The sequence below is a fragment of the Stylophora pistillata genome, chromosome 7, assembly GCF_964205215.1.
Source record: "Stylophora pistillata chromosome 7, jaStyPist1.2, whole genome shotgun sequence".
NCBI classification, from domain to species: domain Eukaryota; kingdom Metazoa; phylum Cnidaria; class Anthozoa; order Scleractinia; family Pocilloporidae; genus Stylophora; species Stylophora pistillata.
This window is the reverse complement of record NC_142525.1, coordinates 15,665,606-15,682,313: the sequence shown is the minus strand read 5'-3', so window position 1 is coordinate 15,682,313 and position 16,708 is coordinate 15,665,606. Positions and strand designations below refer to the sequence as shown.

The following is a 16,708-nucleotide window of genomic DNA, read 5'->3' as shown; positions in this document are numbered from 1 at the left end:
ATGCCTTTTCCCAAAGAGTGGTGCAAGGATCAGTTCACCTCTGTCTTAAAGATAAAAGCAAAGCAAAACTCAAAACTATTTTTTAACTGAGTCTAATTTTGAGTAATTTAATTGTACTTTAATATTCAGTTTGTTTCCCATTTTAAGATTTTGATTTGTTTAAGACATTAGGATCATATTTTCATTTTCATTCATATTCCTAACGATGCATTCAACCAATTAACTAATTACTATTACTCATTAATTATTATGTATCATGGCTTCGTGTTGGAACTCTTCCACATTTCCAAAGTTGATTGGTTGCATTAATTATTGTAAAGTATGGAATGTACATGTAAATCAGCTTTTTGGCTTTCATGACTGTCGTTTTTCAGAGCAACAAATTTTAAAATTTACCAGAGTTACCCATACCAGAAAGGTCAAAAGTTAGAGACCAGATAAAAAGCAATCTACCAGTCCATCTCTTGTATCAGCCATGGGGATCCATGCCACTGAGGCAGCAATAAATGCTGAGGGCGAAAACACCAGAAACTCTGCAGGTACTAGAATTGGAAAAACTGACAATGGTTGAAGTAAAAAGCAAGTCACTGTCATGACAAAGGGAGCTGTCAGTGATAAAATAACAGCACTGATTGGCTTTAGAATGTGAGAACAATGTAAGAGCAAGCTGGGCTGCTACAGGTCATTGCTGAAATGGCTACCATCCTGATGAGGAAATGCCAAAGGTGGACTGGACACGTCACCTGTCAAGAAGCCTCTATCGCAAAAGGCACTCTACACTGGACATCAAAAGGGAAATACAGACACTAGAGGAAGAAATAAGGAGATGGAGAAGACCTGGGGAGGCATCAAGCTCATGGCAAAGGACCAGCAGATATGGAGGGAACACGTTACTGCCCCACATGCCACTGGGCAAGAAGGACATATGTATATGAACATATATATGTAAAGAGTCGATTTTAGAGTTGCTGAAACCTACACTAGGGTTTCCATCTAAAAAAATTTCTCAAGTCTATTCGGATGACCACATTAGGTGTCCCTTTTTAAGTTTAACCCTCTTCCCATTGTCTCTAAGACTACAAAACCGTTCCTTGCTCAAACTGTTCCTCACCTCACCAGGGACACAATGGGAATTAAAAAACCACCAACAGTGGAAAAAATTTTCAAAATCATCAGGAAACACGTAATTTGACAGGGAAGCCAAAATTTTTTCTCATTGTATCCTTAAACTTGCCAAAATCTAGCAGAGTATTATTTCAACCCTGAACTATTTCTTAAAATCAAGATTCAGTATTACCTGAGTGGAAAATTTCCCAAATACATGACAACCATGTTGTTTTGAACACTAAAGCTTACAATGTCCCGTAACCTTGAACACATACAAGTAAATGCTCCTAACAAATTTTGATAAAGGAAGGATACTTCCTCTTTTGAAGTACACATACCATCAGCCATTTTACCACTCCTCAAAGCGATCTTTTGTGGGGTGGTATAGACAAAAGTTATGTTCCAGAAATTAAATAACAGGAGCAAAACCAATGGCAGAGATGGTTGTTGCAAAAACGAAGCCAAGCTAAAGACCTAAGCTAAGACCTCAGGCATAAGATGCAAAAATGAAGACCTGAAAACAAGGACTACAGTCTTTGGGTTGAATCATAAGCTGCCTTTATCTTTGAGTGTGGTACTGTAATGGGACTTTTCCCAGCTGAACCAATGTCAAACATAAACTGAAGTAATAGACATTGTAGCTAGGATGGTGGAAATAAAAGTTCAATCGATTATATCACTGATTGTAGCCTGCTTTTGATTGTCTGCATCCCCATAAATAAGATTCAATGCGCTTGTTCAAAATTCCACACTGAAATACAGAGTGATCCTAAACAAAGCCCCATGTAGCATTTTGTTGGCTTTAATTCTAAAGTGATATCAGAGTAACAGAAATGCAATAGAGTCATCGAGCCCTCACCATTCCAGTGGAATTAAACTCAGATTGGGTAAAAGTGAAAAGTTGCAGGTCTCTGGTACAAAAGAATTGTTTGCACAGAGATGAATGACAGAATTCAGAGACAAAAGAAAACATAGGCATGCTATGCATGCAGAAGCTACTTTTTTGGATGGGTGGGTTGAGATGAGACACTTTTAGTCCCTTTTCTTTCAATTTTGTACAAGAAAAAGAGCATTAACTTTCAAAGTTTCTGACAAAAGTCATTCCAGCAAGAGCAAAAAATACCCTTCCAATTTATATGAATTAAACTCAGACACAAGTATTTTGTGGTCTGTTGTCAATGTTGTCAAAACAATTCAAAGCTAAACTAAACTGCACTGTTGCCTTGTTTACAAAAGTCTCTATCAAAGCCTTCGTTTAGTCTTGTCATGCAATGCACTGTCTCTCCTGTGGCGTGACAAGGTCCCTTACTTACTTGGGTGGCTTAACTTACTCAAGGTGCTTTTCTTACTTAAGGTGCTTTACTTACCTGAGGTGCTTTCCTTACTTGAGATGCATTACCTATTTGAGGTGATTCACCAACCAAGGTACTTTCCTTACTCTAGGTGCTCCACTTACTTGAGGTGCTTTCCTTACTCAAGGTGCTTTATTTACTTGAGGGACTTAACCTACTTAAAGTGTTTTCCTTGCTTAAAGTGCTTCACTAACTTGAGGTGCTCAGCATACTGAAGGTGCTTTTCTTTGCTAGGTGCTTTACATAATTCAGGTACTCTGCTTACTTGAGGTGCCCTACATACTTGAGCTGCTTTACTTATTTGAGGAGCTTTCTTTACTTGAGACGCATTACTTGAGGTGCTTCACTTTATTGAGGTGCTTTACTTAATTGAGGTGCTTTACTTACTTGCAGTGCTTTACTTGCAGTGCTTTACTTGCAGTGCTTTACTTGCAGTGCTTCACTTGCAGTGCTTTACTTACTTGAGCTGTTTTTCTTAATTGAGGCACTTTACTTACTGGAGGTTCTTTATTTGTTGGCTTAACACTAGAGATTAACTTAGTTAAGCTATAGAACACATTTCTGTGGGCTCTTCAACATGAGAAAGTCATGTGACATGCTGGGAAAACATAAAGATAGCTATAATTCTATTTTCAGAAATGGGATAAGCTTCTGCCACATATCATTTTGTGGGATGGGTGTCGCCCAAACAGTGCAGAGTAGCATAAGATTGGAAGTCTAATTTTTTTCTGTAAAGCACACAATTTCTCTCTATAGGGAATCCTTGGTACAATATTTGCCTCATTAGCATAAGCAATTCAGTTTCTGATGGAGCTAAAATTAAATCAGGTCTGAATATCGAAAGGTCAAAGTACAATTAACTCGGCCAATGAATACGAGCCTAATGCCTTGAATACTTTTTGTGCAACACGGGTTTAAAAACTCAATTTTCATAGAATATATGAGCTCATTAGCGCTTTTGCCACCCAGAAATTTTGCAGTTTTTGATGGACTATTTCTCCTTGACTATTACACCCAAAGAGCTAAAACTTTCACCATGTACTGAGGTTGACTAGCTCTTTAGCTGCCTGAGGTTAATTTGTATCCAACATGCTTCCTTCTTTACGCAAAGCCGTATGCAAATTAGAAAAAATGTAAACAATGACGTCAGCATGAATCCGCCTATACTATTAGTAAAATACTGTAAGTAAATTACCAGAACATATTGAAAGTAGTATAAATTTTATGTCGCAAAATAATGTAGAGTATGGTGTAGGTAGTGTAAGTAATCGACAGTAACTCATCTGTTGTAACCAAGTTTATTGTAAACTAAACTTTGTTAGTAGTGTTTTCTCAGTAAATTATTGCAAGTGACATACTGTAACTGAGTCCTGTAATGTATTTTAAGTAGAGTAATGTTTTGCAAAATGACAAAATAGAAAGAAATCACAAAAAAAAAAATAAATAAATAAATAAACAGCTTTAATTTGATTGTAAAGTGTGAAACATTAATTTTCAAAACTAAATTAGTGAGCAGCACTTTATGTGCATTACCCGGTAGTTGTGAAACCTCTTTATTCTCCTATCATTTTCCTTAACTGTGGTAGACTTCTTCATAGAGTTTTGCAACTCTTAGCAAATGTGTTTATAAGCCATAGTGGCTCCTACAAGGGCCAATAACCCTACTGGCTTGGCCAAACAGGAACAGGCACAGTTGTGAAAATCTTGAAATGTTCTTGGTAAGTTGAGAAGAAAATATTTGGGGGCCATGGTTTGGGCCAGGTTGGTTTTATCAAAAAAAGGCAGCTACTCAAAAGTTCAGTTTCAACACAATTATTGTTTTAAAAATTTTTTATGTATTGAACTTTCCTCTAGTTATTTAGATGATATATCAGTGTTTGCTAGAAGCTGGAAACTTGAGATAATACAATCAAAACATTGTACTGACGAAAATACCCACAATAGTACATTGGTCAATTTTGGAATACAGCTGCGATTTGGAAAAACCAGTACACCAAGGAAATAAAGCACCTCTGGTCAGCAAAGCACTTCAACTATGTAAAACACAGAGTACCAGTAAGTAAAGTAACTTCTGTTAATAAAGCATCTGAAGTAGATAAAGCACCAGCCTTCGATTAAGGAAAGTACCTCAAGTAATTAAGGCAGCTCAAGTAAGGAAAGGTGCTTGAGTAAATAAAGCACTACCTATAGGCAAAGCGCTTCAAGTAAGGAAAGCGCATCAAGTAAGTTGCACTCAAAAGTCGTCTATATGGTAATATGTTACACTGCCATTTTGTCGTCCCTATGCATGGCATTCACCTGTGAGGTATACACCTCACATGCCATGAAGTATATTGGGGATGCCACTTCGACTTTGCTAGCTTGTAAGCCTGAACAATATGCCCTCATTAATGGCACCTCAGCACAAGCGTTTTAATTTTACTGCAGAAAGCAAACCAAAATTCCATTATCTTCAGGAAACCTTAACCCAAGATAATTATTTTATAGTCTCTGTTTTTCCAACAAAAGAAACTAAATTGAACAAAGGCAAAAGAATCATATTTCAAAAGCTTTCATGGGGTCATTACAATGGGGACTCCTCGTTTTACTGTTACCTATCGAGATGTTGCCCTCTGCATGCGGAATACGAGATAAAATGCAGGTTGTTCATAAGGAAATGACAAATGAAGAGGTGAAGTCCAAGGAAGCACAGGGCAACTTTGACTGACAGGAAATGTCAAAACACACAAGAATTGTGTGGAAAATTTACCAACAATAGCTTTTAATTTTGTGTAATTTTTGTTTTTTCAGTGGGGTATGATTATGTTGTAGTTATTAGGTGGTTTACTAGAACATTTCATTTTATTGGGGAAAGTCTAATGAATAGCAACAACTAAACACAAAATGACAGCGCAAAAATACCATTTAAACACAAGGTGATGACTTCTACAAGCAAAAAACCAAGATCAAGATTGCAGTCTGCAAGAAAACTAAATATAACTTGATGATCTTTTCAACCTGCACCAAAAGAGCAAATAAAAGGCAAGAACAAGATTATCAATCAAATGCGCTGTATGCAAATGTTTTGCACAAATTTTACCAGGGTCAGCAAAACTAGCCCTTCCACAACAAACGCTTTGGTGATAACTTTGTATAAGGCCTTTTGCTGACAGCATGTGAAGGAGCAGTACACAGGACATGATTTTACTTTTAAATTTTTTTTTTTGTGTGTGTGTGTCATAATGGCCACCAACTTTTTGGAATTGGCTACCACTTTAAAATATTTAGGAGCCAAGTGGCTGCCGGAAAAGAAAGTTAATTTTACGCCCTGTATTGATGTCTTTCTTTAAGTGTGTTTCAAAGTCGGGTTGATTCCATTGCAACATCTTGCGACACTCTAATTCATGAGGGACAATACCCTGATGCTCTGATTAGTGGAAACATAACCCACTGCTTTGATTTTATCAATGTGAGATACATACCCTAATGCAGAGATCTGACTGGCACATCATGCATACTCTAATGCAGTGATCTGATCAGTAGGAGATACATTTACAAATGCGGCAATCTGATTGGTGCAGGCAACAAACCACTCCATGGAAATATAGAAATATTTTGTTCAAATAAATAAATAACTCTGTGAATCGTTGCTCACTGCTTACATCACTGTGACAATTGTGACCCTCCACAGGACTTTGATGCTAAAGGTGATAGCACGCTCACAACACGCTTCCACTTTAGAAAAAAGGAAATCAGTTTGAGCACACTTCATTAGCAAAATCTTTTGTTTCATAGAACACACTAAAAACAAATAAAGCGTGACCTGTCAAACAATGTAGCGTGAGCAGTTGAACGTAGAAGCGTGTTAACCTTCGAAAACAAAAGCTACCGTGCGAGACGATACAGCACACTCAGCGTGCGAGATCGTGCACAGCAATTAGGCTAGTGTGTTTACCGTGTCAAAAGAACTTTAAAAAACGACTGGTTGAAGTGGTTAAAATGAATATCGATGCATAGTTACTTACCATTCTTGAATGAGCCTATTGACGAATCATAGTCGATTCTTCTTGTTGTCAAGCATAAGCTTATTGATTTTATTTCAACCTTCTGACATACACCATCGATTGCCGCTTTTCAAGCATAAAAGACGATGAGATTCAGCTTCAAAGTCAACGTAACTCATTGCTTTTCGCAGTTTCTTTGAAGAAGTAGTCTTTAGTCGGATTTACAGTACCCGACGGTGTGCTTTGCTGTTTTCGATCTTTTTCTCGGTCATAAACATGGACCATTTCAAGTCTTGTGTATTGTGCTGTAGATATAATTATTTTCACGAACAAACGCAAAACAAATATCGCATGGTAAAGTTTTGGGGAATATTTTTTGAGCAGGTGAATAGCATGATGACCAAAAGCATTGTTTGCTCAAAGTAATTACTATGGCTCTGGAGAAAGTCTTGTTGAAAGCCCCAAATTTCTCAGCATGTTACCCCATTTAATCACCTGTAAACCAGTGGACCCTAACCTGGGTTTTCTGATTTTTTTTTTCCGAAAGAACAGGGTTACACTCACAGCCAAAAGTATTGCATTAAACTATCTCCTTGAAGTATCATTCAGTAATTTAATTTTTGCCAGGCTCGATTTTATTTTCAATCATTGCAAAAATTTTGTACATTAAGGAGAATCATTCCTGCGCTCCAATAAATTTTCTTTCACAATACTGTTCTACAGGTTAATGAAACTGCTTCAGAGAGTCTGCAATTACTCATAAATACAATAGTCCGATAAATGAATTCTGGTACTTACAGTAGACAGTGACATTGACTGTGGCTGTAGCAGGTACACCCACTCCATTACTGGTTGTACATTGATACTGGTTTATGTTATCTCGTGTCTCAGGTCTGTCCACAATAACTGAAACTGATGGTGTATGAGCTATCACCTCAGCACTGCCAACCTTGGTCCATGCTATCTTAGGCTCAGGTTTGCCAGATGCAGTACATGTAAAATTCAGTTTGTCTCCCTCCACTGCAGTGGCTGTTTTGTATGATATTTCTACTGATGGAGAAACTAAGACACACATAGAACAACTTAGTAAAAAATTAAAGGATAGAAGAAAGAGGATTGGACAAACCTCATACTATTTTTAATGTAGGATGCGGTAAGCAGGTTTTCATATACAAAATACTGCATATTTTTGGCCAGCTAGCAATGTGAGCAATCAAGAGGTTGGTGAGGATTCCTCAAGCCAAACCCTTCAAAGATCTATCGCACAAATTCTTTTGAAGAGCACTTGTGCCCTGCGACCTGACGTTTGGAGCATTAACCCTTTGCTAGAATTCACCTTTCATCTGTCAAAGGCTAACACTCAAATTGTTCATTTAGAAACTCTTTATGGTGGCCAATGTAAATATTAATTATCAACTCAGTTGATAAAACCAATTATCTTGCTTCAAGATATGTTGTGTGGGCAAAAACAGTCTTGCAACTTCATTTTCAAAACACCCAAACGGAAGAACTAAATTGAAATAAGCAACAATCAAATCTCCAAAAGGTGAATGTTCGACTATAAGTAGTATAGCATGTTTATATAGGGCCAAACTGTGCACAAGGGTTTTTATGAAGATGATGACGACATCAATGATGACAATGTTAATCTATGGGTATAAGTATTGACTGATCAAGAATAAACCCCTCTCTGAACAAGTTCAATGGTATTTTCAGCAGGAATATCCCAAAAGTCTGTCAAGAATATTGCTTTCAATTCCCTCTCACCTCAAGCTCGGTGAAATTTGATAAGGATACTTGCAACATCTGAGGTGGGATAATTGTATCAAGCATGATAGAATACACAAACAGGTCATGCAAACTGTCCATCATTTTATGAATAAAGACAAAAGAGAATTTGACAAGGTATTAGAGTCAGCCATTGAAAAAGGAAATTTCTCTTAAACCCCCTCTTCGGGAGAAGTCCCTTCCTTAAAAATCTGAGGAAAGGGAAGAGGAGGGGGAAGAAGGAAGAGAAGGAGAAGAACCACAGAAAGTGGTGACGATTGTAAACAAAATTTCAAGTTGGCTATTTTGCTGTCACACGAGTTCAATCCAGCCTTTTTATTGGTTCCCTCCAAATTTGCTGCAATCTGATTGGTTAGGCCCCATATAAGCGTGCTATACTACTACCATACTATTTGCTCACACTAATCACTCTTCAAGAATTTTGAGTGGAAGAAGTTGTTGAAAGCAAGTTTTCTGTGATGGACCTGAATCAAGTTTTCATGAATTAAACCAAATTTATGTGGCTGCATAACTGAGTTAAAACCTATCTGTAGTATTTGTATAAAGGGGGTAAGTTTCTAAAGAAACTATGGTGTTGTGTCTGTGGGGGTATAACAAGGTCATTTGGTTTTATGATCAGCTGAATTGAATTTGTAAATTGGCCACCATAAAGAGTTCAAAAGCTGATGTTTAGAGCGTCAGCTCTTTATCAGAGCAAAATGACAAAGGGCTAACACTCAAAACATCAGCTTTTTACAAAAAGGCAAATTTACAATTTCAACTTAGTTGACGAAACCAAATTTTTATGTTGTATTTGTAATCTGACAACTAAGTATTTTGTGAATTTGTATTAGGCTCTGAGGGATTAATTTTAATCAATTCTTGTATCCTGTAATGAAACTACATTGTGCAAAACTACTATGATTTTCTTTGGCACACAAAGTAGAGAAAACTACGTACCAATTTTGGGTGTGAAAAAAACACTGTCTGAATCCTATCATAGACAAGAACTTAAAAATCAGATCTTCTGGCTATAATTATTGTGTATTATTAAAAACTGGATCATTGTATAATGCAATTCAAGACTTTTTATTGGCTTAGCCACTATGGTATATGAGCCAATATACCATAATCTAATATCTGTATATTGTAACATCTGGTTTCTTCTTGTAAAATGAAGTCAAGAGGATTTGTCTTATATTTGGGGCTTTTTTTTTTAATAAAACAATTATTCCACTTGGACTCATTGGATATGAGATAATTGTAGCCAACTCAGCCCGACACACCTTGTTGGCTATCTATCATCTCATATCCAACGTGCGTTCGTGGAATAATTGTTAAATATCCTCTATACAATTGCATATTTATTAAAAACCTAAGATATAAAATAACTCTTTTGAAAAGGTAATTACCTTTTGCACAGTTAACTTAACTTATGGCTTTTCATAAATTATTAAAGCCTGAATGTGATTACTTTCAACTGTTTGTTTGTTTATTTTTTCGTTTTAAACAAAAGGCTCGCCTGGCGCATTTTTATAACATCTAAATGCAAAAAGCTGAAGACACCTGCTTAACAACAAAAAGGTTAAACTTTTATGGCTGTGTCCTTAATTAGGTGTCTCTTTATTCAATAAAGTACATATGGGGAAAGTAAGTTTAAGCACAGGATGTTTGTTTGATACAAATTTACTACTTATGGGAATATCCTCTGAACAATATCAGGTAACTAATGCTAGTGTCTTCTAAACATGTAGAGCAATGCTTTTCCAAAAGAGACAGACACAATGCAAAACATTTTAAAACAAAGACAATCAAAGCAAAGGAAGCATGAATGTTTTGATTTCCCTAAGTAATTATTATGAGTCACACTGGCCAACATGACACACTTTGGCAATAGTATTGTAAAAGATACTAGGTAACTCACCAACAGCACTAATGTTGAGAGTAACATTGTTTCCTGTGCCCACTGTGTTTACTGGAACACAAATGTACACTCCATCACCTTCTACAGTAATGTCAAACTCTCCAGAGCTGCTGTTACCAATATAACTCTTGTTAAAATACAAGTGATACAAAGCAGGAGGGTTGGCAGTTGTGACACAGAGAAGTGTCAAGTTGCTGTTCAAAAGTACTGTGGTGTTCTTTGGATTGCTATCAATGGTAAGATTTGTCATCTTTGGAGCAACTATAAAATCAAAAACAGGAGGACTTCATATTGGCAACCAGGTTAACAAACAAAACCTTGATACAGTACTGTGCAGAAGTAATGCAAACTATTATTGCCACATATCACCCTTGTTCTCTCAACATATTGGTGATATATTGGTGACAAAGTGTGCATTTTATAGACACTTTAGAACTATAAATAAACGAGATATTAGAGCATTCCTGTGATATCTCATCCTGGCGATATATTGTTACAACAACATATCATAGCGCATGCAGTATACATCATCACCCATTAATAAATAGAGAAGCCTTTTAACTGTGCTCTGTTCTGTTGTAAAGCATGCAGGAAATGGTAAGAGCATGAAAAAAGTGTGGGATGAAACACGAGGCATAACCAAGTGTTGTTTCCTACTTCTCCAGTGCTCCAACCGCTTTCTAAGTGCTTTACAACAGAACAGATCACAGTCCAGGTTTCTCTATTTGTTTTATAATAAAGAATCCATTCAATTTTCAACACAAACTTTAATTCAAGAGCAAACAACAGCATCATCAGCATGCTCTACACTCCCATAGAGTGGGCTACAATAAGCCAATCATAATCCTTGTTAGAATGATAAAAAAATCTGATTGGTTGAACAAGACTAAAGCCATCAAAAACGTCAAACCATTAAAGTTCACTATCTGCAATAGTTTACTGAACTAGTAAACTGAAATAGTTCAGTGGGCCGCATTTAACACATCTGCCTGAGGTCTTTTAGTCTCACTTCAGAATCTGAATGGGAAATTTCAGTGAAACCTAGCTGAAAAATAACACGGAAGTTCTTTCACATGGCAATTAGAAAACAAACTGCTCAAGGCATGTGTTTTATGATTGAACGCAAGACGAACTCACAAGAAGAAGATTGCTCGGGATGACAGCACTTTAAGACTTGGCTGCCGTAACTGATGTGGTCTTGCACTCAACGTATCAGAAAGGATGTCAGAGCAAGCTCTCAGTTCAGTTCACTCAATGGGTGGCAGATGTAATTTCTGAGGCTTGCTTCCCTGTAATAACTGGAGATTGCCATGATAAGCTAGCCACTTTGCACCTCAGTATGATCGCAGTCGCTCTGACATTGATTTGACATGACTTGTATGAATTATAGCAGTCGTGCAAGTTACGATATATTTGCAAGTTTCGTTACACCTGTTTTTCTCTCTTTTTTGTTTTGTTTTGTTTTCAACATGACAATATATAAATACTGTACAAGAGTAAAAAAGACTGGCTGTAAAGTCAAGTAAACAACAACATAACCACAATGAATTCCACCCCATGCTCTTTGTACATGTAAGAAATTTGCACGTTTTTCCATTGTGATAGTAAATCAAGAACTGCTTTAAATAAAGCTTTTGTCCTGAGATATTTCTTGCGAACTTTCTTCTTGCTTCTCAATGAAAAATTTCACATAACATAGGATCTCTTCACATGTGGCCAAATTTGCACATTCACTTAGAAATCTGATCCACATGCCTATTTCCACACTTGCAAAAATATTAAGCAATTTTTGTCTTTCCTCTTGATTTTAGAGTAAACCTATAATTTTTCATTGAAAATAAGTTATTAATTCAAAGCTTTAAAGTGCCCCTGAGATCAAAAATTTTCGTACCTCATTTTTTTTCATTTTCGTGTTCAGTGTGTCTCCTTCACCTACTCTGCTAAATTTCAGACTAGACCGAGCACCAGAAATATCTTGTTTTGGGCTGTTAAACTCGCCATTTCGCGTCCACCATTATTTGACTATGTTCCAGAAATTGATTGCAGGACTCAGAGGAAGTGACATCAAAGGCTCAACGCGAAAGTCTAACATGGCAAAATGTCAGGTAAACATAACAGAATGCTTTACTCTATTCTTACAAAAACTAAAAAAAAAATTACTAGGCATCGACGCGTGATTTAAAGCTGAAGTAATCGTGCAGACCATGCTGTAGGTATTTCTCTGTATCGGAGCCTTGCAAATAGATCAGAGCGGGAAAAACAGTTGCAATTTGTGTGAACTTGCCGAGTAAACTACAATCCTGCAAGAATATTTGGGATCTACTCCAAACACTTCTCAGAGGGCTGTTTTGAGAGATCTGTGTACCTTGAAGGATCTAGACGAAGAATTCTGTCGGGTTCAGTGCCTACCATTCAAAAGGAGGGACAAGAAAAACTGTCCTTAGTGCAATTTCGACAAAAGTGAAGTCTACGAGCCTCGACAGGTTTTGTCACCTTTACATATGCGCTGATCAATATCTACCTTTAAGAACTCTCTGGCAGGACACCTTACACAAAGGAAAGTACTCGGTGAACATTGCAAATACGAATGATAAAATAGCCAAATTCAGAGGAATTAGATTTCTGACCTCAAAGAGCTCACTTTCACACAAGAGATGAAAAATATAATTGTGTGCTCTGACTCTAAAAAAAAGCTAGCTTTAATAACAGCAAAAGTAGGACAAACAGCTGAGGACACAGTGTAGAAACACTTTGAAATGTAGGCTTGCAGCAAAAAAACTGAGAAAATGAAATTTCTTTAAAATCCTCTCAAACTATCAACCATCTGACAGCCAAGTCAGCGTGCTATCAAAGGGTCCTTTATTCATCCCAACACCCGCAACCAATGAATGTGAAATCAAGCCAGGTTTTGTGAGATTTATTCGCAAGACCAATGCGCCTCCGTTACACCTTTCACAGACAAAACAAAGAACCACTACCGTTTCATATCAAACTGAATGCCACCGGTTCAGTCTTCTATCGCCCTTCAGACCTACTTGGAAAATTGTCATAATACAACTTGCAGACTGTATCGAGCCAAAAAATACTTTGTAACGCAATGAGGTCACAACTCTGAAAGTGTTGAAGCACACTCTGCTTTAAACCTCACCCAAGCAACCCAACGCTAGTCATCATGAATTAGACAGAAAAAACAAGAGGCCAAAGTGCAACTCAACAACAGAGTTCACTTCAAACCTATCAAAGCACCGATAGTAAAAAACACGCTGGAAAGGGTTAATGAGATCATTGACCAAATGCATCTGGCAAACACATTAATGGCTTACAAATGGCTTTCATAAACCCCCAATATCCGCCTTGATACACAATCAGCCAGTGCCAAAAACAATTTTGATATATCTCTTGATCCTTTCTGACAAAAAAGGAAAACCCCTTACAACAAGCAAAAATACAACTCGAAGGCGATAAAGCGATGTGACCACAAAACCCACATGGGGAGTCTGTGCCGTTCTTTATTTATCTTTATTTGTATGGCAAAATTCATCCTTTGCCGGCGCAAAACTATCCTCAGAAGCTTCAGATGATTTCTGGGACAATTCATTGTCAGACAAAGTCAACATTTTACGACTGACAACGAAATAGTTCTCAAAAAAGTACTGTGTGGTTCTCTTTGCAGCGAAAAAAGAGAGTTATGACTAAGCAAAGCATAAGTTTGTTGAGCCTTTGACGTCATGATGACGTTTCTTGCTGTACGACTGGAACATGTTTTCAGCAATGGCGGACGATTTTTAGACAACTTTGAAGCGGTAAAAATTGGTCATTGAAGGTTTATTTTGAGTTTTTAATGGCAAAAAGGGTTTTAACTTGACCCAATTCTACATTCTGTAAAATAATTAGCACAAAATAAAATGGTCAATTTTCATCTCAGGAGGCACTTTAAGTGCGTTACTTTTTTTGTGGTGTTTTTAATGTATGCAAAGAAGGATGTGCGTGACAAACAATAGAATCCCCATAAAGTACACACCACAGTTTTGATGGATATTTTTGTAGAAATAAAGTGCGTATTAAACACACTCAGGTAAATACGGTATTGCCCCAAGCACTACATTTTCTAATGGAGTTATTTAAGTTGGGCATTGGTTATAGCACCATTAACACAGTATGGTCTGCTCCATTCAGAGTTCTAAAACCTATTGATGGGATAACATTTGGAACTCAAGAAAGTGTAAAAAGGTTTCTAAAAGGAGTTTAAGAGGCAAGACCCTCCAGCCCAAGGTAACCTGAGAGATGGGACATGAGTAAAGTATTGAACTATCTTAAGACAATCTCTATAACAGACTGCTCACTCAAGGACCAGACATTAAAATTTGTCATTAGTAATGGCTCAAAGGGGGCAAACAATTCACTACTTGACTTTGGAAGACATGGTTACAAAAGAAACTTCTGTAACACTAATCCCTTCAATACCAATTGAACAATCTATACCAGGATGCAAACCAGACAACCCCAACAACTGTTAATACCTTGAAGGCTAATCTCAGATGAACCTCTACACTACAAGAAGGTGTACAACAACTGTTAGTTATCCTATGCAATTTAAACCAGTTTCTTGATATCTACTGATAGATGGGTTAAAACTCTCATGTGTAAGTCTGGAATTGATGTAAACGATGGTTTTGAAGCCTTCGGTACATTGACCACTGCAGTGTCAAGGGCTTTTTCAAAATCTGTCCAGTTAGACACATTCTAGTAGCTGCAGGGTGGAGCTCAGCTGACACATTTGCTAAGTTTTATAACCAGTTGTAATCACAAATAATAACAATTTTACGAACACTGTTACAATATTAAGAAAATTAACTGTTGTTAGTTAAACAATCTCCTGTTGTTGATTGTTATTTTGTTCGTGTGTGCAGTTGACCTTAGCAATGTTATCAGAAATTTACAAGAAGTCGGGACTACGATGCATGATATAAGTCAATTGATAAATGCAAATTCACTACATTTCTTTGCTTGCTATAACAGCAAAGTTTTCCATTTTCAAATTCTTCGATATTCAAATTATTCAATAGTCAACTTCATTATTCAAATTCTTCAATATTCACATTCTTTGATATTCAAATTTTTGAAATTCAAATTTCCATAATCAAATTCTTCAACATTCAAATTCTTTAAAGGATTGTGCAGACATTCTTTGTTTGCTCCCTGCAGCCTTTTGGGGCTTGCCATCGAGTGCTGTGGTCTGGCTCAAATAAAAAATGGCACAGAATGTCAACGAGAAGTTTATAATACCTTTAATCTTATTAGTATATGTTTAAGCCAATCTATCATCAATTTAACAAGACTACAACAGTGATTCTGAGGCTATCCAGTTAAGTTTTTATTGCTGCTGTCTTGCGATGTACATTGCAACGACATGAAGAAATGGGTTTTAAGAGACTAGGTATAAGTTCTGGAAGCAACTGTGATTGAGAGGCTCTCCATTCAAGTTATTACTACCCCTGTTTCGCAATGTACATCACAATGACCACTTAAGAGCGGCCATCTGTAAATATCGTCCGGAGGTGCGTAATAAGAAAAAATCAAAAATCCCCAGACTTTGCCAGAATATAGGTCTTGATGAACTATTTCAAGAAAGACATACTTTGAGTTCAACTGCTTTTTATTTTTCACGAATGGCAGCAAAATCGGTTTTGTGGCTCTCACGTCAGCTTCACGAAGTTTAGACAACCATTATTTGAACGTCACTTGAAAAAAAAAACAAAATGATAAATGTGACCAAATATTTTCCTAACGAAAAGAACGTGTATTTACAAACAATCTGAAGTGTTCTTTGTTCAATTCCATTGCAAACTAAATTACTGGGGAATTTTTGGTTTTTTCCAATATTTCACTCATTTTGGCTGACAAAAAAATGGCAAAATTGAGAAAAGATAAAAGATAACATGTGGAAAAGATAACAGACCGCTTTGGGAGCGAAATATTGTTACCAATATGAATAAAAAGTTAACTTTGATCAAACTTTGATGTTTCTGCCGCTCAGGTTAACTGAGATTTAAAATTTTAGCGGTTATTTTCAAAGTAAAACAAGCCAAAATGTAACATTGTCTAGTTTGAAGCGGCCAAGGATGGATACAAATCGTAAAGTAAATGTTTGCCATATTTACACTTTGATTTGTGTATCGTATATAAATGTGTACATACCATGCATCAGCGCATGTGTATTCACTGCGTGAACTGCCCTCTGCTGTTTCAAAATGCTCAGTAAGAATTGTGCGACAGGCGGACCCACAAGTCCTAGGCCACAATATTGCAAGAGCAAGCATCTTCACCAGAAACACTGGCAGTCTTCCTCTACATTCAGTTTTTTTCGTTTGGGACGTTTAATTTTTCCCTTCATTAACCCCCCTCCTCTTCTTCATTCACTGATCTGTTGACCCTTTACACTTTGATTTGATTATTGTTTGTAAATTTGTACCTACCGTGCATCGCACCAAATATTGATTGTGTATTCGCTGCCATGAACTGCCCTCTGCTGTCTCGAAATGTTCAGTAAGGATTGCGTGACAGGCAGACCCACA

At 36.9% G+C, this 16,708-nt stretch overlaps 1 protein-coding gene across 3 annotated transcripts in view; it reads right to left on the bottom strand.

The window, feature by feature from the left end:
• The window catches only part of LOC111332582 (hemicentin-1), a 93,960-nt gene that overhangs the window by 54,552 nt on the left and 22,700 nt on the right, over window positions 1-16,708 (bottom strand). For all 3 annotated transcript variants that reach the window (XM_088727625.1, XM_088727626.1, XM_022937942.2), the window contains 2 exons: window positions 10,134-10,394; window positions 7,241-7,504 (listed from right to left, as the gene is read on the bottom strand). In XM_088727625.1, the coding sequence (XP_088583751.1) occupies window positions 7,241-7,504; window positions 10,134-10,394 (525 nt within the window). The remainder of the gene's footprint in view (window positions 1-7,240; window positions 7,505-10,133; window positions 10,395-16,708) is intronic.